At 35.0% G+C, this 27,091-nt stretch overlaps 3 protein-coding genes and 1 pseudogene across 3 annotated transcripts; all 4 read right to left on the reverse strand.

The window, feature by feature from the left end:
• Nucleotides 1–404: 404 nt before the first annotated feature.
• On the reverse strand, nucleotides 405–9,980 carry LOC113118793 (protein KTI12 homolog; annotated as a pseudogene).
• A 1,743-nt stretch (nucleotides 9,981–11,723) lies between these two features.
• LOC113118794 (neuromedin-B) lies at nucleotides 11,724–12,630 on the reverse strand. Its single transcript, XM_026288205.1, has 3 exons — nucleotides 12,183–12,630; nucleotides 11,914–12,101; nucleotides 11,724–11,832 (listed from the first exon to the last, which is right to left on the reverse strand). The coding sequence occupies exons 1-3, from the start codon at nucleotides 12,343–12,345 to the stop codon at nucleotides 11,755–11,757; spliced, it is 429 nt and encodes a 142-aa protein (XP_026143990.1). The 5' UTR covers nucleotides 12,346–12,630; the 3' UTR covers nucleotides 11,724–11,754.
• A 719-nt stretch (nucleotides 12,631–13,349) lies between these two features.
• Nucleotides 13,350–17,709, reverse strand: LOC113118499 (signal peptidase complex catalytic subunit SEC11A-like). Its single transcript, XM_026287726.1, has 6 exons — nucleotides 17,507–17,709; nucleotides 16,995–17,104; nucleotides 15,960–16,109; nucleotides 15,378–15,497; nucleotides 13,779–13,836; nucleotides 13,350–13,698 (listed from the first exon to the last, which is right to left on the reverse strand). The coding sequence occupies exons 1-6, from the start codon at nucleotides 17,555–17,557 to the stop codon at nucleotides 13,648–13,650; spliced, it is 540 nt and encodes a 179-aa protein (XP_026143511.1). The 5' UTR covers nucleotides 17,558–17,709; the 3' UTR covers nucleotides 13,350–13,647.
• Nucleotides 17,710–18,230: 521 nt separating this feature from the next.
• On the reverse strand, nucleotides 18,231–26,405 carry LOC113118500 (zinc finger protein 592-like). Its single transcript, XM_026287727.1, has 9 exons — nucleotides 25,571–26,405; nucleotides 23,205–25,398; nucleotides 22,121–22,299; nucleotides 21,822–21,995; nucleotides 21,584–21,728; nucleotides 20,008–20,265; nucleotides 19,831–19,943; nucleotides 19,598–19,739; nucleotides 18,231–19,523 (listed from the first exon to the last, which is right to left on the reverse strand). The coding sequence occupies exons 2-9, from the start codon at nucleotides 25,389–25,391 to the stop codon at nucleotides 19,095–19,097; spliced, it is 3,627 nt and encodes a 1,208-aa protein (XP_026143512.1). The 5' UTR covers nucleotides 25,392–25,398; nucleotides 25,571–26,405; the 3' UTR covers nucleotides 18,231–19,094.
• Between the last annotated feature and the right edge of the window lie 686 nt (nucleotides 26,406–27,091).

Here is a 27,091-nt window from a genome sequence, read left to right on the forward strand (position 1 = left end):
TTCCACATCTGAAGCATGAAAACATCTGCATGTATGCATTGATGACTTCAATCAAACCTTGCGATCATTTCAAGGTTTGTGAACCACTGAAGACAAATATACAGACTACAGCTGAACACTTCCCAATGATGAAAATAAGATGAGAAAAGAGAACATAACCTCTGAATATTGACCTGTGTTGGGAGTTTTCATTTATTTATTTGGGTTGGTAGGTGATAAGATTTCCTCCTATTTTATCACTTCGCTATATTTGACATAAATATAAAAGATCGCATCAAAGATATAAGAAGACATTATAAGAGTTCAAATTGTATTGCACTCAAAACCTTGTTAAAATACTGGAAACTTGAAAACATTAAATATGACCTTAAGAATTGACAAAAACTAAAAAGAAACAACACCTGTTAGTGCATACTCTTATTAAGATACTGCACAAACATATTGGCAATCTGCCCAATGTTCTGTGTCGGATGCATCTTGGTGTAACTGATGAACTGACGTCTGAGTTTCCTCAACTCCACCATGTTAAGATTCTCTTGTATTCAATGTATTGAAGTTGTTAAGAAAACTGTGTAGGTACAATAATGTACATCCATTAACAAATTGTTACATTTACAATGTTACAAAAAAATTACATTTTAAATAAAAACTGTTATCTTGAGATTTCTATTCACCCAAGAATCCTGAATTTTTTTTATTTGTGGTAAAAAAAAAAAAACAATATCACAAAACATCACTCAGCACAACTGCTTTCACCTGATAATCTGATAATTGAGCACCAAATCAGCACTTTAAAACGTGAAACTAAAATAATGTCTACTAAACGTTCACATTTTTTGTCCACAACCGATTACAAACTACACAATAAAATAGCATGTAATGTTATCTATTGGATTACATTATGTATGCTGACTACTTTTTGAACCATTAAAATACAACGGGGTTTCTCAAACTTGGGTTCACGGGTTGATGAAAAGCTAATAGTTAATAAAATTCTGAGCGATTTCAAATGTTATATAATCTGACGGAGTATTTCATTTTTGGAATTGGATTCCGGAATCCAAATGACATCCTGCACTGGCCATAACAGGACAAAATGACATATTTATATTTAACTAAATTTCACAATATATATATATATATATATATATATATATATATATATTTTACTGTATTTCTGATTTAATGCAATTAAATGCAACCTTGGTGAGCAGCATAATAGAATTAGTTCAAAAACAAAATCTTACTAACCCCTAACTAAACTTTTCGAATGCTAGCATATACTGGAAACCTAGTTGCAAGACAACAAAGAATGAGTAGAAATTCATTTCTAATAATATCCCATTTGAATGATGTATTATTTCAGAGGGCCCCCTGCACTGGTTCATCTCTGTACATGTCCAAATGCCAAAGCATTTACAGACGACTCGCAAACTGCGACTGCATCAGAAAGAAATTCTTTCTTCTTTGACATTGACATTCTTTGATGTTTGTGTATGCATTACATTCATGTAGGTCGACTGGACCTGTTTATTACTACAACACATCTTCAATTAACATTAAATGGATCAACTTTCTGTCAGGAAGTTGCAGTCAAGCTTATTAAAATTCCAGACTTGGCTTAATGTTGTAAGTAAGCGTTTTTGTAATTCTTTACCTGTTGATGGTAGGACATTTCTGTGTTGTCGCAGTGAGATATCAAATAGCCATAATGGGTGGCTCACCAAAGCAAGACAACAATTTTACATTTCCTCCCAAACAAGAGAAAGAAAGAGAGAAATTCAAAGCTAAAGCTAAACGTGTTAGAATAAAGCATATATTTTCCGTGGCTCCAGGAATGGAAATGAGATCTCCAGGGATGCTGGTCTTCTGTGATTTAAGAACAGCCTGAGACATAAAACAACACGCTATTGATACTGATGGTCTTGCTATGCAATGCAAACTATAAACACTCACCTGTAGGCAGTGAAAAAGAAAGAATGACTTTGAATGCATTCTATTTTTATAAAAGAACACCTAAAAGGGAGGGAATTCATACCATTAGGACATCTTGAGTAACTTTGTCCAACTCATACAAAAAGTTTGTGGATGAGAGCGGTTGCTGTAAAAAGGCAAAGTGAAACAGGTTCTAATATCCATTCAAGGGCAATAAAAAGTAGATCAGGCGAATTTATACTCATGCATAATGCATTTTTCTTATGCTTTTCGTGGACTGATTAGGTGGTGGTGCTTTTCGATTGAAAAGTGCATTGCAGATGGCTTCGAATGGAAGCGAGTCCTCTTGCTGAATAATAAAGAGTGGACTATCCCATCTATTCCTTGAATCATGGTCTTCAAAACGCAGTATTAGCGCATCCAGACTGTCGTTTAAAAGATTAGAAGATATTATTACATTTAGATTAGATATGTAGCATCCTTATTTTAGAACATTATGAACTTTTCAAAATACACTAACATTTAAAAGCTTTTTTTTTTTGTCTCGTGTTCAACATGGCTGCAAGTTTTAATGAAAAAAGTAGTAAAAACAACTGTTCATTTTTCACTTATTTTGAAATATACAAATTCAGAATAACTCGTCTATTGTAATATATTTTAAAATGTTTTTGTTTTGTTTTCCATGTTGGATAAGATCATATTTCAGCAACGGATTTGGTGAGATTCGATCAAGAAACATTGATTATTATTTTTTTCTTTTTTGAAAACCATGATGTTTAGTATTTTGGTAACACTTTAGAATACTGTTTCTTACTTACTACATAACTAATAAGGAATTACTGAAGAACTAACAGGTGATTATTCATTAAGACTTAACTCACTACTGTTAACTACTAAGAAAGATGTGTTAACTAATCAGTATGTAATATAATTTTATGATTGTGTTAAGTAACAGTTAGCTAATCAGTAACTAATATATTCTGTGATACCTCCTGAAGAACTGCTATTAATTATCTACTAGTTAAGGTTCAAGAAAAATAACTATGAAATAACTACTTCTGAACAGTTATACGCAAAAAAACACTATAATAATCAGGCTGTGTCCCACAAATCAAGTACTTGAGTAAAAGTACAGATACCCCAATAAAATATTACTCCAGTAAAATTATAAGTTTGTTAATTTTCAAAATTACTTGAGTAAAAGGACAAGTACAAAGTACAGATACAGTAGCAACTTTGTTACAGCCCAATTATTAGCCTATAATGGAAATGAAATATGGATTTTGTTTGCTTCTAAATGTTTAACTTTTATGAAATGTTTGTTAAATTAGTTAAAATGTGGGCAGTATACATGTTAAAATGGAATAAAATATGCTGTATTAAGAAATGTTCTCATCTGAAATAAACAGATGAGAGTATTTTACAAAGTTTATGATTACTTTTATAGGTTGTTCTTAGTCAAAATGATGTAGTTTATTATTTACTAGGTTCACTTTAGAATTCTGTAAGTCCTGCACAATTATCTGATAATTCTTTATTAATTACTAATGGGTTCCCTATGTTTTCACTTTAGAATACTGTTTCAGATTCTAAGTAATTCTTCAGGAATTATTTGATAATTAATTATTAATTACTAATCGGTTCCCTATGTTTTCACTTTAGAATACTGTTTCAGATTCTAATTAATTCTTCAGGAATTATTTGATAATTAATTATTAATTACTAATGGGTTCCCTATGTTTTCACTTTAGAATACTGTTTCAGATTCTAATTAATTCTTCAGGAATTATTTGATAAATCTTTATTAATTACTAATCGGTTCCCTATGTTTTCACTTTAGAATACTGTTTCAGATTCGAAGTAATTCTTGTGGAATTATCTAATAATTCAGCCTGATCTCACAATCAAAACGTACATATTTAGACGTAAATTAAAACTATCCAATACGTATGTGCCTTTACGTATTTACAGTGTTGTTTACGTATTATCGTAATTACAGGTTCGATACGTAACTAAATTTACATAAAAACAACCTAAAATACGTACAGATAGAACTTGTTCTCTGACCAGTCAGTTATCCATAGAAAAATGCGTAACCCCACCCGAACCTAAACCTACCCAATTTATACAGAATGTTAAAAGAATAAAACATAATAAAACACAATTTTAGTAAAAATATAACATTAAAACGTTATTTTGAGCCACTAACCTTAATTCTAAACCTACTCCTAAACCTACCAATAACCATTTCTTAAAACTACATAACGTTACTGTTATAAATAAACAAATAACAGACAAACAAATGTAACATTAATCATTTATTTTTTGCGAAAAGATCAAAAGTGGTACCAAAAGTAGTTCAAATGATAATGAGTTCCAGTCGCAGTCATCTCTGGAGGTAATAGTTTTTATAAGGTACAGAGCAGAATTTAATTTATTAATCCGTGAAATTATGAATCTATCTTCTCTCCTCTCCGTGAAGGCGCACTGGCGCAGTACTGATTTCAAATGTCTATCAACTGAAACACGGCATGTCGCAATCTGTGACGAATTAGGTGAGAACCAATGAGAGTTCGATATCAGTGCCGTAAACCGTGTCGTAACGTTTCTCGAGGGTGGCGCACTGGCGCTATTTTCACATTCAAATCATATCATAACGAGCGCGGGCTTTGACTGTCACGGTCGCTGTTGCTGAGAATGAAGATGAAGATCGATTGATAAAGGGCTGAATTTGGATATGTTCCTTGCAAACATCTGGATTCTAAAGATATGGAGTACAGCAAACAAATAAAATGGATGTGATTTGTAATTTTATGCTGTGCTTTTGTGTATCTATGGTTGTAATGCCACTCATTGGATAGGAGAAAATCGCACAGCAAAATATTGCAAAATGTTTCAGGTTCAAAATAAGTCATTCAGTATTATTTGATCATTAATTATTAATTACTAATGGGTTCCCTATGTTTTCACTTTAGAATACTGTTTCAGATTCTAAGTAATTCTTGAGGAATTATCTAATAATTATTTATTAATTACTAATGGGTTCCCAACATTTCCACTTTAGAATAGGTTTAATGTTTCAGGTTCAAAATAAGTCCTGCAGAATTATTTGATCATTAATTATTAATTAATAATGGGTTGCCTATGTTTTCACTTTAGAATACTGTTTCAGATTCTAAGTAATTCTTCAGGAATTAACTGATAATTCTTTATTAATTACTAATGGGTTCCCAATATTTTCACTTTAGAATAGGCCTAATGTTTCAGGTTCAAAATAAGTCCTGCATAATTATTTTATAATTCTTTATTAATTACAAATTGGGTACATATATATATATATATATATATATATATATATATATATATATAATGTGGTATATGCTGAGGAGGCACACATACAGTACTGTATATAAAATATAAAAACTAAGGTAAGTTATCACAAGGCACTGGAGTGGGGTTCCTACTGGAAGGTGATTTCTTACAAAACACACTCACAAAACAATTTACTACATAGGCAAAACCTCTATAAAATGTATTGCATTTATTATTATTGCATTTTCATACTACTACTATTATTGCTAATAGCATTTATATGAAAGGGTCACAATTCAATGTAATTGTGTAAAACTGTTCATTAGTAGTTACTTCATAGTTATTTTTCTTGAACCCTAACTAGTAGATAATCAATAGTAGTTCTTCAGGAGGTATGACAGAATACATTAGTTATTGATTAGCTAACTGTTACTTAACATAATCATAAAATTATATTACATACTGATTAATTAACACATCTTCCTTAGTAGTTAACAGTAGTGAGTTAAGTGTTAATGAATAATCACCTGTTAGTTCTTCAGTAATTCCTAATTAGTTATGTAGTAAGTAAGAAACAGTATTCTAAAGTGTTACCAGTATTTTTTATGAGTAAAAGTTAATTCAACAGGATTTTTTGAAACAGAAATCCTTGTAACATAACAGAAACTTTTGATAAATTTAATGCAAACTTGCTAAATAAAAGTATTACAATCTTTAAAAAAAACATATGTTTGAATAGTAATGTACACCTATCAGAAACTCACAACTAGAGGAACAGTAAACCAAAAAACTTGTTTAAATTTACACACCTCAGGCCATCTTTCATCTGAAAATATTTGGAGAACTTGCTCACCAGTGGATCCTCTGTAGTGAACGGGTGCCGTCAGAATGAGAGTCCAAACGGCTGATAAAACAGCACAGTAATCCACAAGTAATTATCAACATTGAGTCGATTAATTAAAGTCTTACTAAGCAAACTGCTGCATGTTTATGGAAACAATTCTATCATCAAAATGCTTTTTTAATGTTCAAACCATGGCTGATTTATCAGCGGTTTAGGCTATCATTCTGACGGTCCCCATTCACTGCAGACAATCCATTGGTAAGCAAGTGATGTAATGCTGAGTTTTTCTGAAACTGTTCAGATGAAGAAACAATCCAAAACATATTTTCAGTAAATTGTCATGTTTGGGTGAACTATTCCTTTAATATAACTACATCGAAACAAAGCAAGAAATGCTAACATTTCCTGTGTGTACAGAGAATCTCTGCCTTTATTCCAGTCTGAGCTCATGTCAGTTGATGTCAAACAGTACACCTGCAGGTAATTACAGAATGCATACAAAAAAGTTAAAAATGCGTTCGAGGTGAGTTTTAGGAGTTAACATACCAAGCAATGGGGTGTTTGTGTATGTTTGATAAGACAGAACAGCTCATATCTGTAGCCTAAAAATAAAACAAAATTAGTTCTCAATCTAACGCCAGACTGAAATCTAGAGTGCCGCATGCAACACCAGCTGTTAGACCAAGCTCTGTTATCATAATGCTCAAGTCTGTATGTCACTCGATACTTATAACACTACATGAATATAAAAGGCACAGATAAATTCATTTTAACAGAGCAAACATTTATTTACCTTTAATATAATTCAAGGAATCAAGAATCACAATGTCGTCTTTATTTACTTTCCTATAAAAAAAGAGAGAAGTACAAAGAAAAATTATTTCAATCAAAAGTAGCTCACCGTCTACAATTAAAACTATAGACACAAAAAAAAAAAAAACCTTGGAAGGAATATTTTGTTCTGGACAATTGCAGTAATAAATAAATCCTAAAATGTTTTGATATTCATGACTCAATTCATCAGGATAAACTGCATGAATAAATGTTGCACATACAATTATAAGACTTTAGCACATATGTTTTAAGTTAGATGGTCTTTTTATATTATCTTGAACATCTTTATTTGCCATTTGACCATTATCATTCTTATGTTTGAGTCTGACACTTTCACATCTTTAAATGACAGCAGAGATATTTTAAGTCAATCACCTCTCCACTTCAGCTCTCAGTGTTCCTCTCAGATTCTTCTCTTTCTGTGAATCTGTAGTTAAATATCATTGTTGTTGCAGTTAGATTCAGATCAGTAACAACCAGTGTTGGGGGTAACGCATTACAAGTAACCCAAGTTATTTAATCGGATTAAATTTTTTAAGTAACTAGTAAAGTAATGCATTAATTTGTAATTTACAAGAGAATATCTGAGTTACTTTTTCAAATAAGTAATGCAAGTTTATTTTATTTTCCAATTTATTGATTGACAGCTCTCATGTTCCCATGTTGTGAGAAATCAGATGTTTATGTAGTTATAAAATAAATATGAATATGCATTAATTAATCTAAAAAAACAAACAACAAAACACAGATTTAGTATTCCTCAAAAGTGAATCAAAAATAATGCAACTCAGAATATGACGCAAACCTGCATTAACGAAATGTTAAAGGTGCCATTTGCAAAAATTGAGGTAAAAGTATCCATAACATGACCTACACGCATCAAAAGAATGAGAAGAAATAAGGGCGATGATGTCATTAAAAAAATGTCAAGTTATAGTGCTGCAGAGATATCAACCTTAATTAGCATTAGCATTACTAGCCCCGGCCCGACAGGTGTCGTAATACCAGTCTCGGACATGGGAGGCGGTATGCGGGCAACATAACCACCAGCCAACCTGCTATACACGAATAACTCGCACGGCTTGTGGGCATGCCTAACCCTGATGTCAATCATGTGGAAAGTACAGCCCACTACTTTCAGTTCAGGGAAAAGAGCTGAAGGATAGCTGAAGCCCTTGGCAAGAGACCAATACCCGCTACAGGGAAACAACCGCGCTCGGAATCACAAATCATATCCGATAAGAATACCAGAGTAAACATCGGCACTGCTTTTAATCGCTGGAGACAACTGATGGACCTGAAAGAAATGAGGTTCGACTCTAAACTTGCAACATTTCTTTTCGATTGGTAAGTTAGATGCTGTTTTGTATTTCGCTAGAAGTTTGTTTTATATGTTTGTGTATTTGTTTTCGGGAAGAAATGTATCGAAGGCTGTTCTAATGTTAGCGATGGCTAACCGTAGCTGCGTTTGATAATTAGCTAGCTATAACTTACCCGTTGTTTTATTTCATAACTAACCTGCTCTGTCTAGTCTGTTGGTCTCCTTGTCCTGTTTGCTTTGTGGTTTTTCTGTGCGTGAAAAAATTGATGTGTGGCGTGAAAGCGTGTGAAAAGAGTCAATTGCGTGTGTCTCACGGTGAATGCTTGAGAGTTGGCACATTAGTTTCCAAGCAGAATAAAGGACAGGTTGATTATTGCTGTTTAGCGTTTGTATTAATCTATGATGTGTCCCTGTTTGCGTACAAGGACATAAAAAATAAATTAAAAGTGATACGTGGACCAAGGTGTCTGAGATTGTTCATTTTAAGAAAAGGATCATAATATTTCGTCCACAACAATATTTAATGAGGTTAACTTATAACTCCTTGTGGTTAGTCTGCACGAGATCAACAAGCTTGTTTGCTTTGCGGCCGCTTTAAATACAAAATAAGCATTCGATCTACGTTAGAGCGTCTGAGCGCTCACAAATCTTTCTGCAGCGTCGTGAGCAGAGTGGCAAGAGCGTTTTTTGACGCTCCCGACGCCGGCGGTGTGAACGCACAGTTAGGCTTCGGCTATGGCTGTAGTGTTGTTGTGAAAGTAGGGGCGGAGCATAGAGAATATGCCATTTCTCGTTTGTTACTCTAGAGTAGAGCAATTCACTTTATTGAGGCATATTGCCCCCATCTGGTATGGAATGTGGAGTATGACTTGATTTTTTTTGCCAAACATTACAGATGGCACCTTTAAACGACACAAATACACTTTATGTATTTAATCCCATTCTATTAACCAATGTCTTTGCTTCTAAACTTTGATGACCCAGTTCAACCATACTAATAAGCAAAAATTACTCTAGACAAACATTTGTATCTTTTTTTATTTTTTTAAGTGTGTTGACATTTCTTCTTTGCATTTTACTGTACAGACCTAAATTAACTTTACCTTCAGACTGAAGCTTATTCATTTCACTTTTGGTGTGAAAAGGCTTTTATATTTGACAAAATTAAAACTTTTTTTTTTATATTATGTCCAGATTTTAAAAGTAACGCAAAAGTAACGTTACGCATTACTTTCCATAAAAAGTAACTAAGTAATGTAATTAGTTACCTTTAATGGCGAAATGCAATATTGTAACATATTGCTTGTAAAAGTAAGTTTCCCCAGCACTGGTTACAACGAACAGGAAATATACATTTTTTATGTAAAGGTTTGACTAACCGGCTTATTCAGATAATGTTAAGTAAGACCAGCAACCATCTCAAGCAGGTTTAAGAGCTTTGTTTTAGGGATAGTTAGTGTACATGTGTGATACTGTGTTTAAACTATAGACATGTTTCTCAGTAAGATGAACCTTGGCTGTCCTGACACACACTTGTATCAAGACATATATTTAAACCGCAATGCATCATAAACTTCCAGCAGCTTCTCACACAGAGTTCTTGTCAATTACTTGATCTTTATCTCCGACTATATGAACCTTTCTTTCTTTATTTTGTGTGAAATATTCTTTCAGTGCATGGGCTCGTCGGGTTTTACCACTGCACGGGTAACCACACATTACTATTAAAGGCATCTAAACACTTTGGTCTGGATGAAGGGTGGAGGTTCTTCCTTTTCTCAAAGAGCTGCATGCGAGATGTTCTTCTTCGCGCTCAGGTAGTGTGCTGCATGGTCAGTGTATTGCTGCCCTCTACTGGTCAGTGGTCAGAAGCTAAAATGTTACATATAACAGTTCCCACAATACTTGACTTCTTGTTGTAATTAAACTTTTTTGAGTGGTTTGAGTATCCAAATGTGGGTACAAATTTAACAGAGATGAACTAAACATATTATCTGCTACTATGTTTTCAGGATCCTTCATCAGCTGAAAAGAACAACTTTCTGAATGGACTTTTTAGAAATAACTTTATAACCCTGTTGTTCACTAAAAACGTTATAATTTGTATTATTAGTTTAATTTACTTTTTTTTATGTAAAAAAAACTTTTAATTACCATTGTGTGTGAAATGTGCTATATAAATAAACTTGCCTTGCCTTACATTAAATAATAGGCTATTGAAATATTTTTTTTTTTTCATGTAGGCTAGCAATTTACTTGTATGTCTTTATATGAATGCAGAATCCATAAATGTGCACATACCCACACAGATCACACACACTCATTTTATTACAGCTATTATCAATAAAATCGTACAACTTCACATTATTTACAGTTTTTAGTAACAATAAAGACGGTTTTCAATGATCTCTCCTTACACACACACACACACACTGTTTTTGTGAAAAGTGGGGACATCCCATTGGCGTTATGGTTTTTATACTGTACAAACTGTATATTCTATCGCCCTTCACCAACCCTACACCTAACCTTAACCCTCACAGGAAACTTTGTGCATTTTTACTTTCTCAAAAAAAAAAAAAAAAAAAAAAACTTATTCTGTATGATTTCTAAGCGTTTTGAAAAATGGGGACATGGGTTATGTCCTGATAAGTCACCCTCTCCTTGTAATACCGGTGTCATACCAAAGTCCTGTGTCATTATATAAAGTTCTGTCCTGATATGTCACAAAAACAAGAGCACACACACACACACGGCTGAATGACAATGTTTTAGTAAGATAAGTTGCTTTTAATGTATATCCATGGAAAATGCTACATTATTATTTTAATTCTGAAAAAAGTCAAAATCTATATAGATAATTGTAATACTTAGGCTTATATTAAATTAGAAATAATTGTACAACAATAATGATATTATAAGAAATAAACATTTATTGCGCAGAGACATTTTAATGCTTTCTATATTTAACCAAAAAGTGTCCATTATAACCTTATAGCCTTATAAAAGTGTCCTGTTATAATTATCCTTACCCCAATTTACAAATGCTCCGAAGCCCTGCATGGATCAGGGAAAGGAAGGATAAGCTGCTCTCAGTGGGAGCGTTTTTTTTTTTTTTTTTAACCATAATTAGCGTATAATCCTTTGTGTTGTTCATTAATTTCTATGAGATATCTGCTTAGTCATAGTTGCTAATTTCAAAGAAAAAATAAATAAAATCTTAGGTGCAACTGGCATATGCTAATTTAATAGAGTAAAATAAGACTGATTTGCAGTTTCATCTGCTTTAAAAAAAAATACAGATTTTATTTTAACAATTTACCCAGTGCATTCATCCATCCATCAATCCGTCCACGCATTCATTATATTCTTTCAGATATCCAGCCATGGTTACAGCAGTTGAATACATAATAAATATATAGTTGTCTAATAAGCCTTTAAAAGCAGACACACACATATAGATTTTCTACACAACTGTAAGGATTGTCAAAATAACATTTTATTACAATTATATCAACAGCAATGTCACTATAGGTTCCTTTTTTTCAATGTAGCTTTTCAAAAGCTTTACCATGAAGTCCGTATCCTGAAAAAAATGAATGAATACAATTTAATCACAACGTATTAAAGCACTGTTTTGACCAATCCTGTAAATAACTCTAATCACCTGATTATAAACATCTCGTATCCTCTTTGGATCTTCAAGCTGAGCCTGAAGAGCAACTTTGAGCACCTCCTGAGTGATCAGCTCCCTCAGCTCCTCGGATTCTCTCAAAGTATTCCTGGGACGCTTTGAGGAGAATTGAGAGTCCTGGAACTGGCTGCTTGAAATGCTCTTCTTGCCCATGAAATGACCTGCAAGAAGACCAAGAGTTATGCCGGGAAACGGATTAAATAGTTTCATTGTAATTGCATGACGATTAAATGAAAACATACCTGTCGCCCAGAGATTCCCACGTGGATGTACTTTTATTTTGGAAACTTTATTTCGCAGCTCCGTTAAATCGAGACTGACCGCCGTGCTTAACGAGATGTTAAAAAGCATAATGAAAGCAAATAGTCTATATTTGCAATGTCCGTCTTCAGAACTCACAGACATCTTTTCAAGTAACTCTGTTCAGATGCAACTGTACGGGAGCGCGCTTTGTTCTTCTGCCGTGGACGGGGTTTATATCAACACCGTGGGGTGGGACGCCAAACGGCTTCTGAGGTCACAGTTTTAGTCACTGAAGTCACATTACGACAGAGAACGCTTGGTCTGCTTGAATGAGGATGGGAAACACTATGTGACGCGCGTTGGCTGTGCGCATGCAATTTAATTGAATTAAAATAATGGAAAAACGTTTTGAGGCGTTGCGAATTCATAAAGCTTAGATTTCGTTATGTATCGCATGTATGACTATGTAATAAAGACAGAATAGTTCTGAGGAACTATGACTCTGACTTTTTAAAAAATGTCTAGTTCATGTGAATCATAGGGTAAAGATTCATTTTAAGATACTAATCTGTACTTGCATATAATGCTTGAATAAAACATAAGATGCACATTATAGGAAATATATTATGCTTTTTTTTATTTTAATACATTTTATACATCTGGATGCATGATTTTTATCCCGAAAATATAAATATAGCCTACTGAGTAATCTTTGTTTACAATAAAATACTATTTCAGTTTTTCTACTTAAAAATGTCATTTAAATCATCATTTCTTCGTAATCCCTGATGGAGCTTTAGACATTTCAGGTTTTTTTTTTTACACCAGTGTATGACACCTAATATAATTCAGTTCATTTCAATTTTGTTCATGGAGCACTTTTCATGATACCAATTATTGCAAAGCAGCTTTACAGAAAATGTTACGTTTCTACATTATATTTCGGAGTAGGTTATTAGTGGTGACTGTAGCAGAAATGTAAGAATCATGCAGTAAGTTATAAATTACACAATCAAACAGATGGTGCACACTATTAACTGCAATGATTATATGTTACGAATAAACGTTGCAATTTAGCAAAATTTGATCTTTATACAAAAATTTTACATAAGAAGTTAAGAGAACAAACAAGAATGTATTAATTTATAAAGAAACTCACTTTTAAATTTGGTTCAACTGTTTTATTCAATACAAAATTTAGCCTTTAAGAAAGTTAAATCTTGACATATGGTGCAAGTACGGCTGTAAACTCAGGACAACCAAAAACTGAATTCGGCATGACATGGAAAATGAACGAATACAAATTCTTCCAGTAGTTCTTGTGTATGCACAGTCATTAAACAGAGAAAACGAAATATGACCTTTGTTTTTAAGGGCAAGTGCAGGATGTTCACAAAAAACCACCATAAAAAACTGGTCACATGAGGGACGCGTGTTCCCTGACCGCGTTACTCTTGAAATTCTTCACTCTCTGTGTACCAAAACAAAGAGCCCGAGCAAACACAGTACAGCATACTGTCAGGAAACAAAGAACAACTGTTACAACAAGTCCAATGTAACAACAACTCATCAATTAAACATGATACTTTACATACCTTAAATTTGGGGTAGTCATTCATCAAAATTGTGACAATTCCGATGTAAGGCACAAACCTGTCATAGAGGAAGCGTGAGTAGAAATACATGATGAGCAAAGCAATGTATGACATGGAATAAAACATTCGAGTGCAACAGTTGGGTTCTGGAAGTAAAACTTACTCCATAGGGAAACTGATGACTTATAAATCTTTAAAGGCAAATCTGTTGTGAGTTATGAGGTTGCTGGTTAATGGTATACAGTATGCTATTGTTGAAGCCATCAACGATAAAAAAAAAAAAAATTATCGCGATTAATCACATGGTTTTTCTGCAATTAATAGCACTGTTTTCCATTTAAAAGTACTGCTATATGAGCAAAAGTGCAGAAACATTTGGTTTGTAAACACTTTAAACAAATAAGGTGCTTTTTCTTTTACATTGTAGCAGTTAAAATATTTATTGTAAATCTTAAACATTAGTCCTCACACCAAGCAATCTTATCTGTGCCTGAGCACATTTGAAAATGACAGTGAACAGTGGTTTGTGAATGTTGATGCTTAGCCTAAGAATGTCACTAAAATCAATATATCGACTTAAAGCGCCTCAAGCGTTTTAGTGATGCAATATATCGCCCATTATATTTAAATAAAAATGTATGTCACTGTGTTTTTTTCATCTTGAAGATATGGCCTTGTTGAAGGATTTGTGCCTTTGTGCATATAGACATCTGACTGCTAGGTAGTGATTGTGTTTTTCAGCAATACTGTGAACCCTTCTTTACAGAGAAAAGAAGGTCATGGAAAAATCTCCATACAAGTTCTTTGTGCAGTTTTCTTTATTTGTACTTGTTAGTTTGCACTTTTTGTTAGAAAATGTTTATTTACTCTTTATTCAAGTTTAAGGTATCTAAAATTTTAATACTTAAAGTTGTTTTTGTGACAGGCTTAGCTTAGCCTAAATAATTTTATCGGGAGCGTTCATGTGAGCACAGCTGGAGACACTCATCCCAAGCCAGTGCTGATCAACACCCCACCCCTCCTGTGACCCATGGTTTGTCTGTGTGTGTATTCAGAGCCATTGAGCAACAAACTTTCATAATAATAATAATAATAATAATAATAATAATAATACTAATATAATAAATAAAACTTAATGCACAATAAAATAATTGTCGGCGTTAATAAATGCGTTAACGCAATAATATTGCATTAACTTGCCCAGCCCTACTTATTTTTAATATTGAAATTCTTAATGAAAGACTACATTGCCCATGATGCTGTGCAAAAAAATCCCACCAATCAGAGTGACCTCCCTACACTCCCAAGTTAAATTATATTGTATTTATAGATTTAATCAAATTTAAGTCAATAGTTTAATATTTCACCATCGTTTTTAAATCGATTGTCGTTCGTAGCCCTCACTATTGCTTGCTTTTTGTCCAATTTTCAAATATGTTTTTGGTAGTTGGTAATGTTGTGATTTAACTCGCAGCTGCTTGGTTCAGTTCATTGCTTAAAATACTTTAACAAAGGTTTTTTTTTTTAATCTCTATGGGGAGAAACTAAAAAAAAAACATAAAAATCCCAGAACCGACACCAGTGACTAGGGATTCTTACCCTCTTGCTCTTCCCACCACGTCTTTCTTCTCCAACCAGTGTTGTCCCTGCTTGTAAAGGCCTCTGTCATCCACAGAATTATTGTCACCTTTCGTCAAAAACTTGATATCGCCGTTTTCTCTGAAATTAGTAGGGATCAAAGTTATTGGAAGGAACAAAGACAGACAGTATAATTAGAAAAATCACAAGTGGCATTTAATACTAACACACACTGCTCTAACCTAGTTAAAAACAAGCACGCCATCTCAGTTACTGGTGCAGTAGGTGATGGATATTGATATATATTGATTGAAAACACTGTTGATATTTGAAATCACCTCTCTTGATAGCTCCACCCCCAAATTCACAAATATGCTATGGAGCACAGGCAACTCCCCTATCATGATTGGACACGCCCCTTACTGGTGACTGACTAGAAGTGTGTTTTGATGCTCAGTCCAATCCACTTTCAACAGTGTTTCTCCGAAATTGCAAACTGTACCTTTAATATTTTCAGCCCAAGCTATGGTGATAAAGTAATGCATGAACACTCTTATTTGGAAAAACATGTGCATTGTGATCTTGTAAGTATTCTGTACTTACTTTTCATGAATTTTTAGGACTCTGTGTACAATGGGAATTTCTCTTCCCTCGATCCTGAACACAACAATCTCTCCCACTCTGATTGGATCTTCAACACGATTTGTGAGAAAGAGAAGGTCTCCTCTGTGAAATGCAGGCTCCATGCTTCCACTACAATCATAATGGCATTAATAATTAGTGCTGGGCAACAATTAGTAGCGATTAATTTCATCTAAAATAAAAGTTTGTGTTTATATATGTGTGCGTGTACTGAATATGTATAAACAGACATACAGTATTAATTTTGAAAATATTTACATGTATATATTTTTATTATATATACATTTTATTAAATATATACATACAGCTATGTGTAAATAATAAATATACACAGTACGCATTTTTTGGGATGTGATTAAATGCAATTAATCATTGTTCATAATTGCTCTATTAATAATTACACTTCACTGATCTATGCCTCAATTAACTTCCAAATATCTCACTGGGTTTTATATTTGCCTTCCTAACAGAAAGCTGGTTTTAAGAAATATATATTTTTAATAAAATTCTTAAACCAATTTCAAAATCAAAAGTCACTCAAACATTTTTTTTTAAGTCTATAAAAATAGGGCATAATGTTAAAATGATGGAATTATTCAAAGGTGTTTTACCTGCATTTCGGCATGGCATTGTTATATGTTATATTTTTATTATTATTATAATTTTAACAGATAATGTCCTGGAAGAAACCAGTACTTATTTTGTTTTTCTGCATATTTTTTTCTTACAGTGAGTGCACCAATCCATAACACATGATCAGGGTTTCCATACATTTGCATTCACTTTTCCAGTATGTTTTGTGATTACTAGATAACACTCACTTCTATATTATGACTTGTCCGGTTTCTACAGTTAAGGAGCTTAATGGCTCTGTTAATAAAAGTACAGTGCACTACAACAGTACTAGAAGTTATTCATATTTTAAGAATTTAATTTGACAATGGGAACACACAGCATCATGTATTAAAGCATGCTGCAGAAATATGACCATATTACCTGAGAACAACCACAATCGGACTTTCACTCCCAGTTACAACCATCAAGCCTTTCCAGATCATCAAAGCTGAAGATACAATCATGCCAAAATTCAGCACCTGATAGTAAAGCTGAAAAACACGAGGTGCAAAACATCAGATGGCTTTTCTTTGGGTCCCAGTTTGATTACATTTCCTAGCGAAAGTATGTGTTTCTAGTAAAGATGATGACTGATCTCTTGTAGTGCAACGGCTTAAAGTGAAATACACGTTACTGTAATAGATAAATGAAGAGAATAGAATAACAGGACAGCATCTGTTGTTGTAAAAGGATGCCTTCCTTTTTCACAACCACTTAACAAAAAATATGTAATCATTTCAAGCATATTTCATCTCTATAACTCGCAATAAAGAGAACTAATAGAGCACTAATATGTAAAAAAAAAAAAAAAAAAACGTTAAAGCCTCTGCCGTTGAAGCTGACGTGTAGTAAGCGCAGGAAGCGCAGAGCTAACTGGCTAAATAAATACACACCTGCCGCTTATTCATTCGCCGGACATCGTCGAGGAAGTCAAATGATAACATTTTGTCTGTAGATTAAATATGTTTGACAAAGTCAATTAAAATAATTGCAAAATTTAGATTTTGTAGCAAATGTTTCGCCGCCACTGCTGTAGTTAGCGGATACGCGGCGGCTCTTCTGGTTTAGTTACTTCCGGTAAAAAAGAGGAAGAAAAACCCTATGAAAGGTGATAGGTTGTCGTTTAAAAAAAAAATAGATTTGTGAGAGCTGCGTGGATGGAATAGATGGCTCTTGAATTATATTAATTTTGGCAATCCTGTTCAACAAACTAAAATATTATTTTGTCTTGCAACAGCCGTTCGGCAAACAAGTAAACACAATAAAACATTCCCAGGCTGCTAGTGAGGCATGTTGTCACAAAAGGTCAGTGTGTTAAATCTTTCCTAGACAATAGCAGCATTTTGTAGCCAAGATTTTAAGGTATGTACCTGTACAGCACCTGACTCAAAAAATAAATAAAATGACCTATCCAGAGAAAGATTCATTTAAATAAATAAATTTGAGGAGTTTTGCTACACTAAGAAAATCGTCTCATTGCAGATTTAAACGTATCAGACATAAAGGTTTAACATGAAACATTACCGGTGGAATAACGAAGAAATGACAAAAACAAAAGTAATATTTGCATTTTTAAAGGCCACCAAAACATAAAACATCTGCTGATAACACAAACTGTAAAGTTGAGAATCTGATGTCTTTAATATGCATTTTTTTTCTCTATACAAGCATTTACAAAAGTGCTAAATTTGATTGTAAGAATGGCTCATTGAATACAAATGTGATTGAAACTAGTAATCTACATGAAATGAATATGAAAATATATTTTCTCTGAGTGCAGATACCTGGGTTTAAGTGAATACTTTTTAGAATAACAATCTCCATCGTAGCAATACAGTTACAGATCTTTAGTTTGTAATACAAGCACGCTACCTAATAAATATAAAATAAACATCAGACATGCCCTTCCTTTGAGACCAGCACAGCATAAGCACCACTAAAGATTGACCATCAAAGGTACTAAATTCTTCAGCATTTTTGGTGACCCTGAAAACAGCCAAAATATAACATGACTGTCTCACTTATGGCTACATTAAGTAACACACACATTTCCTGCATTGTAATGTACCCAAGACAGGTTTGACATGGTACATGAACAAAAACATACATTTGTTCTGTAGCCAAACATTGCAACACACTGACATGATGCTTTTGCAATTACCCCAAAATAAATTATGATTATCCACATACATTGGATGGACAAGCAGTAAAAAGTGACAAATAATTGCATGAATTTAACAGTTAAGTTAATCCAAATAATGCAATAAAACTCTGAATGAGTGTCTGTTTTAAACATTATTTCATATATTTGCTTAATGACATGAGATATAGTATTTCACTGTAAGGCAACATGTTTGTTTGCATTACCACATTTATCAGCTGCATATTCACCAACCATTTTCTTGCAATTATGTTGATAAGCAGCTTTCCTTTAGGAGTCCTTTCTTCTGTTCAGGCCTTTTCTCCCTCAAATCCACTTGTTTATGATGCCTGTGTGTCTGTGAGCTCACTGTGGAGTTTGCTTTGCTCATCCTCTGTGGACAGGCCAGTCTTTTTTCCTGAAAGTGGTGTGGTTTCATCGCTCAAGTCTGATGAGTGTTCTTGTCCTGTCCCAGTGTCCGCATTGATAAAGTCCTCACGTTTCTCCGGTTCTTTGACCTTGTGTACAATAATGAGGTGTCTGCTGAGTGCTAACTTAGAGGTGAAACAAAGGCCGCAGTGCTGGCACTGGGGTGCGTCACTGTCGGTTCTGTGTTGAGGTAAGTGCTCCTGAAACTGGACCTGGTCTTCAGAGGTAAAGCCACATTTGGCACAGCGATAAAGTGGCTTAAGTCGCTTGCCAGGGACGCTGCATGATGTTTCCCTGTTTCCTGCTGCTCCATGAGCTCCCTCTGCTCTTCTTTTCCGTTTCTGAAAGAGAAATATGCAGATGAATATGCTATACTTGAAGTACAAAATAAACAAAAAAAAGCATTTGTGATTACCTCGCTTGTGGGTTTGACCACTTCCTGAGATATTAGCTTTGCCATCTGGTTAAAATCTGGGTTCTTGATTCCATGCATCAAGCTGATGTGTTTCTTCAGCATTGAGTGTTTAGAGAATGACAACCTCTCAGTTGTGCAGTACCTTCAGGAGTTTTAATTGAAACAACACAAAGTTGATGAAACTTCTTTGAATATCAAATTTCTTTTTTAATTTTACAGTATAGGGATTTTACCAGCATGTGTAAACTTTCTTTCTCCCATCGTGGTCACTGCGAAGGTGTCGTTTAAGACTCAAGGGTGAATTGAAGGATATTTCACATAGTCGACATGGATGCCTTTTTATCAACTGCAAAAAACAAGCATGTTCATATGTGAAGATTTACTACATGCCTAGCTGCAAAGGGACTCACCTTGCCATGGCTGGTCTTCATGTGATTGACATAGGTCTCTCTGTCAGAGACCCACAGGAGGCATTCTCCACAGGTCCAACCAGCGTTCTTCATACTAACTCCAGCACTTGACTTCTGTGCAGCAGAACTCTCTCTTCCCTTCATGCAGACCTCATTAGCTGGTTTGGTCAACCTAGGTTGGAGGTTTTTTGGAGTTGATGTCTCTGTCTTTTTGGGGCTTTGTTCTGCTTCACCTCTGAAAACGCCACCATGAACAGTCTGCAGATGAAAAAGACTATTTATTTCACATTTTAAATATTAATAATTTTTTCAATATCGGAGTAATACAATACAACACTTGATCTTTAGGTCAGCACTGATGAGATGAGTCATCTCTAGTGCTGTGGCAGTACAATGGCGTAGGAAATAGCGGTGGTATATTCAAAAATAAATGATCTCAATGTTTCCACAATGCAACTACAAGAAGATAACAAAAATCTCTCCTGGCACTTTCATCTGCCACAGTATTATACTACAAAATTCCTTTTCCATTTATTTTGTTTAGCCTGCTATCTAAACAGACCATATCCCATGTTAATGAAGAGTTTTGTATGATTTTGTTAAAAGTTATTGTAACTGACAAATCAATCATGCCCCCACCCACACACAAACAAACAAAGAACCTTGGTGTCACACTGAACAACCATCTGTCATTTGGAAGCACCCCACCACAGGTGACATACTCTCATCTTTACTACGTGCCTCCCAGCATGCAAACAAACTCACGCAGATCATGTAGAAAAACATACTTGGGTTAACTTAAAAAAGACTCTTGCATGGGCTTGTTTATTTCTGCTAGGTTTTACTGTAGTGTGTTTTCCAGAAAAAAAGTGAAACTACAACTACCAGCATGTGGGAAATGTGTTACACAAAAACATTTGGGATACAAATGTGTATTTTGCATTTTGCATGCTTGACGCTAATTGCTTTATATATGATGTTTGGAAATAAAAGATGTAGCACATTTCAGATGATGAAAATGTGTGACTTATATTCCGGAAAATACAGTATATGTACATGATTAGATTTATCCAGACAGCACTTACTTGCTTACGTACAGGAAGTACTTAACTTAATAATGTTAATTGTATGCTTACCATCTGGTGATCACAACAGTCTCATATGAAGCACTTTTTGTAAGCTGTTAAGGAGCATCTGCTAAATGTCTTAAAAGTAAATGTCTTGTAGTGCCAGACAGAAGCATTATGTATAAAATATGTATGGAATAATCTCACACCTGTTACTTCTTCACATACTATACACATTATTCAGTGAAGTTTTCCCTTAATAAGTTTACATGCACAGTTATAATCCAGCTACAAAGTGTTTTTACTGGTCTTTGACTCTGAAGTGTACATGACGACATATTTTTGCTTTAGCCTGATTTAAATCAGACTTTTAAAGTGCATGTAAGCATTTTATTAGTCTGAACTAAACTAAAGTTACAATTAGTTTTATTTTCCCAATTACACTAGATGACAGAAACTGTGTCAGTTACACACTACAATGACCAACAGCTCTACAAGCAGTTACAAACCTTGAAATGATGCACCAAAAGTAGTTTCTCTGGGAAGAATGAAGTGCACTCTGGACACTTGAACACGCATAGACGATGATTAAAATGTTGATACAACAACTGCTTCCTCTTAAAGACTGTTTCACAGGAACACTTGTAGATCACCCTGCACAGAATAAACAAGTAACTCTTCAGTACAGTTCAGGAAAAATGTATTAAGACTGAAATTACGGTGTAACAGATCAATAGATGCACTTACTGATGGCTGGGTTCACTGCCACCATGCTTGTTTTTTACATGCATCAGACAGCCATCAGAAGATCTGAAGGCTACAGGACAGTTAGTGCACTTATAGAAGACCTCACAATGCTTTTCTTCAATGTGACTCTTCAAGATGGACAAGGACATGAAAAGCATTTCACAATGCAGACACCTGAAAGAAATTTGAGCACATCAGAAAGAGGGACAGTGTGTAAACAACACAAAAGATATTCGTTGTCTCAGAGGGGACATTCATTTGTGGTGACAGAGTTCAAGGTGACAGTTCAAGGTACTTACGAGTACCCAATTTTACGGGCATAGTGGAGACAATTCTCTTTTACATGCTTCTGGATGTCCACTGAGCGACTGAGTGCCCCACATTCAGGACAGCAGTAAGGAGATTTGTGTGAGTGAATGCGCTGGTGGGCCCTGTAGCTGCACTTGTTGGGCAGCAACACTGAGCAAACCTTGCACATCTGCATTTAAAGAAAGCAAACACAAGAAATGCAAGGAAAAGTTCCTTCATCAAAGGAAAACACGTGTCACATGTTCATATATTACACGCGCCAAGTTTTTAGAAATGTACTCTTTGTATTTACATTGTTTTCAGAGTTTTGAAAAACACTCTCTTTCTCTATATAGTACAATGTCCCATCAAGTAAAAAATTACATTTCTTTTTTACACCTTCAAAATAGGTTAACTTTACCATAATTTTCAAAAACATTATTCCACACACACATGTATATACTTTTTATGAGGTTTAAAGTATATTTATTTAATCCTTTTATATAAAATATTTTATTATATTTTAGAAAGTGTTACTTTTCTGCAAAGTTTTTTAAATAATACATAACTTAGAATGTTTGAGATATATATATATATATATATATATATAATTTAAATTCATAATCAAAATATCACATACCCCATCGGAACTCATCTTGCCTTGCATAAAAATTTAAAATGTCTGATATTTTCATAGACTTATTTACCTTATCAATAATGGGGGTCCTTTCTATGCTTTTTTTTCTGCATAAAACTTGTTGCACAGAGGTTTTTCAAAGAATATGAAAGTGAAGCAGTTAATTACCCACACACATATATATAAAAAGAAAAATAGTACAAAAATATTATGCCAAAATACAATTAAGTGTTTTTCATTCTATGTAACCACAAAGATGTCTTAATTTAATACAGAAATTGAAAGTATCACAAGTGGCAGTCATTGTAGGTGTGAATTGCATTTTTAATGTATTTAATATAGTCAAAAGAACATGTCACTGACTTGACTTATATAAAAACAATGATTTGTCGCTTTTGTAATAATTTTACATGACAAGTTATGCTTTGTGATTCCAGTAGTTCATTGATCTGACTCACCAGACCTTCAGCCACCGTTGATCTCTGATAGTGACCCGCAAGTGCTGTGTAGTCTGACATCTGTTTATTACAGTCCAGACATTTGAATCCATGTTTAATAACTTTGTCAGGATAAAGTGGCAATACCACTTGGCTTTTGGCCGACTCTGAGGTGGTGTTCCCACAATGTATCTGATTTACAGACTTCTTAGGCTTGGTGGGCGCCAACATCTGGTCAACAGCAATGGGCTTCATAAACAATTGAGTGCACTGCATCACCATGCCTTTGTTCTTGTGATCTCGTGCGTGTGCCAGGAGAGCACATTTGTTAAAAAACACCAATGTTTTCGAACAGTGGGTGCACGCGACTTCAATATGCACACTCCTACGGCTGTAATGGTAAGCAAGACTCTTTTCCAGCCCGAACGAGTCTCCACATTCTAGGCAGCAATAGCCTTGTAGTGGGAGCTTGATATTGGTGCCTGGTGGTGGACTCAGGTCAGGAACATATGTTGGCACTGGGTTTGAGTAATTCAACAGTCTGTTTAAAGTTCGAGCAGCAGTATTTGGAACAACAGCTCGTGTGTTTGGAGACACATTTTTAACTTGATGCACCAATGGTACAGAACTGCACACCACTGACGATGATAAATGAGAGGGCTCATGTCTATTAGTGGAAGATCTTGCTGTAACCGAGGCAGCTACACTATGTGGCACAAGATTTAAGTTTGCTAAGTGTAATGCCTTCGGTAGGTAGTTTGTATTAGCAAAAGAACCAATCTGAGCAGAAGCATCCTTCTTTTGCTTGCTGCCACCTTGCGTCGTCTTTAGAGCATGACCATTATTTTGAGTTTGAAGTTTTTTAGAGTTCCACACTGACTTCATGCTGGATTTGCTCCCCATTAAAGGTGTCTTTGAGGCTTCCTGCTTTCCATCTTCAAAAATGACCTCTGAAATAGTATCATCTGAATGATACGAAGGCAATGTTTTCGAGAAGGCATCTTCAACTGAGGACTGTGACGGCGATGACCCAAACGGTGATGTAAGATCTTCTGTTTCAGAATCTGGCAATATGCTTGTGACGGTGCGTTTGATTTCTCCAGATGAGGTTTTGATTGTCTTTATTCTGACTCGTGGGATGGCTGGAGGCGAGCCAGCAGTGACAGCTGGAGATGCTTTACCACTGCTGTCACTGCATATACTCATTGGACTGTCAGGCTGTTTCGCGAAACGTTTCACCACCTCCAGAGGACTTCTTGGGCTCCTTGGCGATATTGCTATTTTTGGACTCATTTTCATGGTCTCTTTTGGGGTAACTGGGAAGTCCTTTAAATTAGTTTGCCCACCTGGATTCTTTTCAGCATTAAGGGCTGCTAATGCATCAAGGCAAGATGACAATCTGGAAATGTGTGCTTTGACACATGGACGGGAAGAAGAAATGTTCATCTCAGGAGTTGTTTCACAATCTTGGATGCTGTCACTTTTTGTCTCAGAAATTTGTTCAACTGTATCCTCTTTGAAAGATGAGCCATCATACCCAAGATCATCCAAACATTCTGAACCAGGATGTCTTTCATTGCATGTCAAGCTGGACCCATCTGGTTTTCCATGATGGTCTAAAACAGGAAGAGGTGAGGATGTAAAGAGTGAATCAGATGGGAAGTACGAGGCCTCTGCAGATTTTGGACGGTCATCGATTCCATTGTTATGAATGTCTTCAGATTCTGGACTGGATATAGGGCTGAACTGAGGCATAGATGCTGACAGAGAGGGAATTTTTCCATTCTTGTAGAGGACAAGAATCTTTTCCATGGAATGTCTTAAGCAGTCTCCATTGACAGAAGAGTTATCCAGCCTTGGAGAGCTGGATGGATGTGCCTCCAGTGAGCCTGCTGAACTCTTGAACCCATTTTGTAAAAGGTGCCCCAAATGAGAACTCTCCTTCTCCAAGAGATTTTCATAGGAGTTCTGGCGGCTAGTGTTCTTTACTATAACACTGACAGCAGGGGCATCGGTTGTAGGCACTGGGTGAGGGATCAAAACCGTGGCATCCATACACATATCTGTGTTCTTCAGGTGTCCCTCTCCCTCATCTTGATTCCCATGTATGGCCTCTTTGGCATCCAGACTGGTCGCATCAGGGATGTCAAAGGCAGCCAAGAGATCATCAAAATCAGGGGTCTTCATATCACCCATGATAGGAGGCATTCAAAACCTGAAGCAATAATATGTAAAGAAAAATAAATCAAAATATATGCAGGCCACATAAATGTAAAAATAATAAACAAATACTAGAATTAACAGGCATCAAACCATATCACAGTTTAAGTTAACATTCAGGATCTACAAAATATCTGAAAAATAAAAAAGAATTTAACTGTAATCACCATTTGATTCTTGGTTAATTAATCTCAGCAGTTTTTGGTATCCATCAGTTATCCAGTTGTGCGCCTTCATCTGTATTGCACTGACATTTCCAGGACCTTCCATAGTACTGGTACAGCCAGCTCAAAGACTTATGTAAACTTTGACTCCATTCCAAGTATTTTAACATTACAATACTCTATATGGCAACTACACTCCTGTTTTATTTTTTAACTAGCCAAATTTACCTTAGTATAGTTAAGATAGGATGTCACCATCGCTTAAATTAGTTTCACATGAATATTCTCAGAGAAATTGTTTTAGACCGATATACATTTTTTTTACAGGCGTCAAAAGTTTTGAGCTTTTTCGTACGAGTATGTTAAAGAGCTAGTGTTAGCTGACATGCTATCTGAGAAAACAAACCGTCGCCACGCTAACAAACCCCTTTAAACCATTGGTCACGGTAAAATTAGTACTACTTCACCCGGTTACACACCACATGTCATTCAATATATGTTTTATAATGTTAATACAGACGAGAGAGCATTTATGAAGAAAGTTAAGCGGTTCCTATTGAAAGAAGCGTTAGCTGTAACGTACAGTCGGTTGCGCGCTTCTCTAGCTGCTTGCATCCCAGCTCTGCAACGCAAACCTGCGGTAATAATAGAACAGTCTGCGGGTATACAGCCAAACGCGGTGTTAAAGAAACCGTTCAAAAGCCATGCAAATGGACGAGCAAGTCAGCATGAGGTATGATTGATTTGTGAGGTTTATAAAAGTGAGTTGTTTACAGTTGCCCGCGTCCGCTTGCTAACAGCACTCTCCCTTCCTGTGTACGCGAGGACCCCGCTCAACGACACATGCTGGCCGGCCGTGGCTCAAATCCTGAGAAGCTGCCTTCATAGACAGCATTTTGGACGGCATCCTAGACCATTTAGAAGAAGCAAAAATGCTGTATAGGTTCAACCACAGACAAATATATATGTCTCTACAAACAACAAGAGCAAAAAAGTTATACTATTTCATATCGCTTGTCTAAGCCTGTTTGTAGTTTATATGGGACAAATTACATTGTGGAAAAAGTCGTACGACTTTTCCTTTGCACATTACAAAGTCATTTGTCACGGCCAGCGTCTTTTTGTATTAAGTATATTAGGTACAAAGGTTTATGTTAAACCTTAACCTAAAATTAGATTTTTTTCCCACAATTGATAATTTATTTATTTATTTTAAAACACTGGGGGTAATTTTTCAAATTAGCTATAGATTAAATAGAAGTGTAAATGACAGTTTTGAAACTCATTCTATCCACTGAAAACATATCTTATGAAGAAACAGCCAAGATAAAGGTAGGTAGGTCATTCCTATTATTCGGTAAGATTACAACTAGGCCTATACATGTTTTTCAACTACATGTGATTCAATTTCTAAACACCCCACATCATTAACCTCCAAAAAAATAATATATTCCCACCTTTACTCCTTTTTTTTCTCAACCCCGTAACGGACATAATGGGATTGGTTAAAAAAGAATTTGACAC

The sequence above is a fragment of the Carassius auratus genome, chromosome 18 (assembly GCF_003368295.1).
Source record: "Carassius auratus strain Wakin chromosome 18, ASM336829v1, whole genome shotgun sequence".
Taxonomy (NCBI): domain Eukaryota; kingdom Metazoa; phylum Chordata; class Actinopteri; order Cypriniformes; family Cyprinidae; genus Carassius; species Carassius auratus.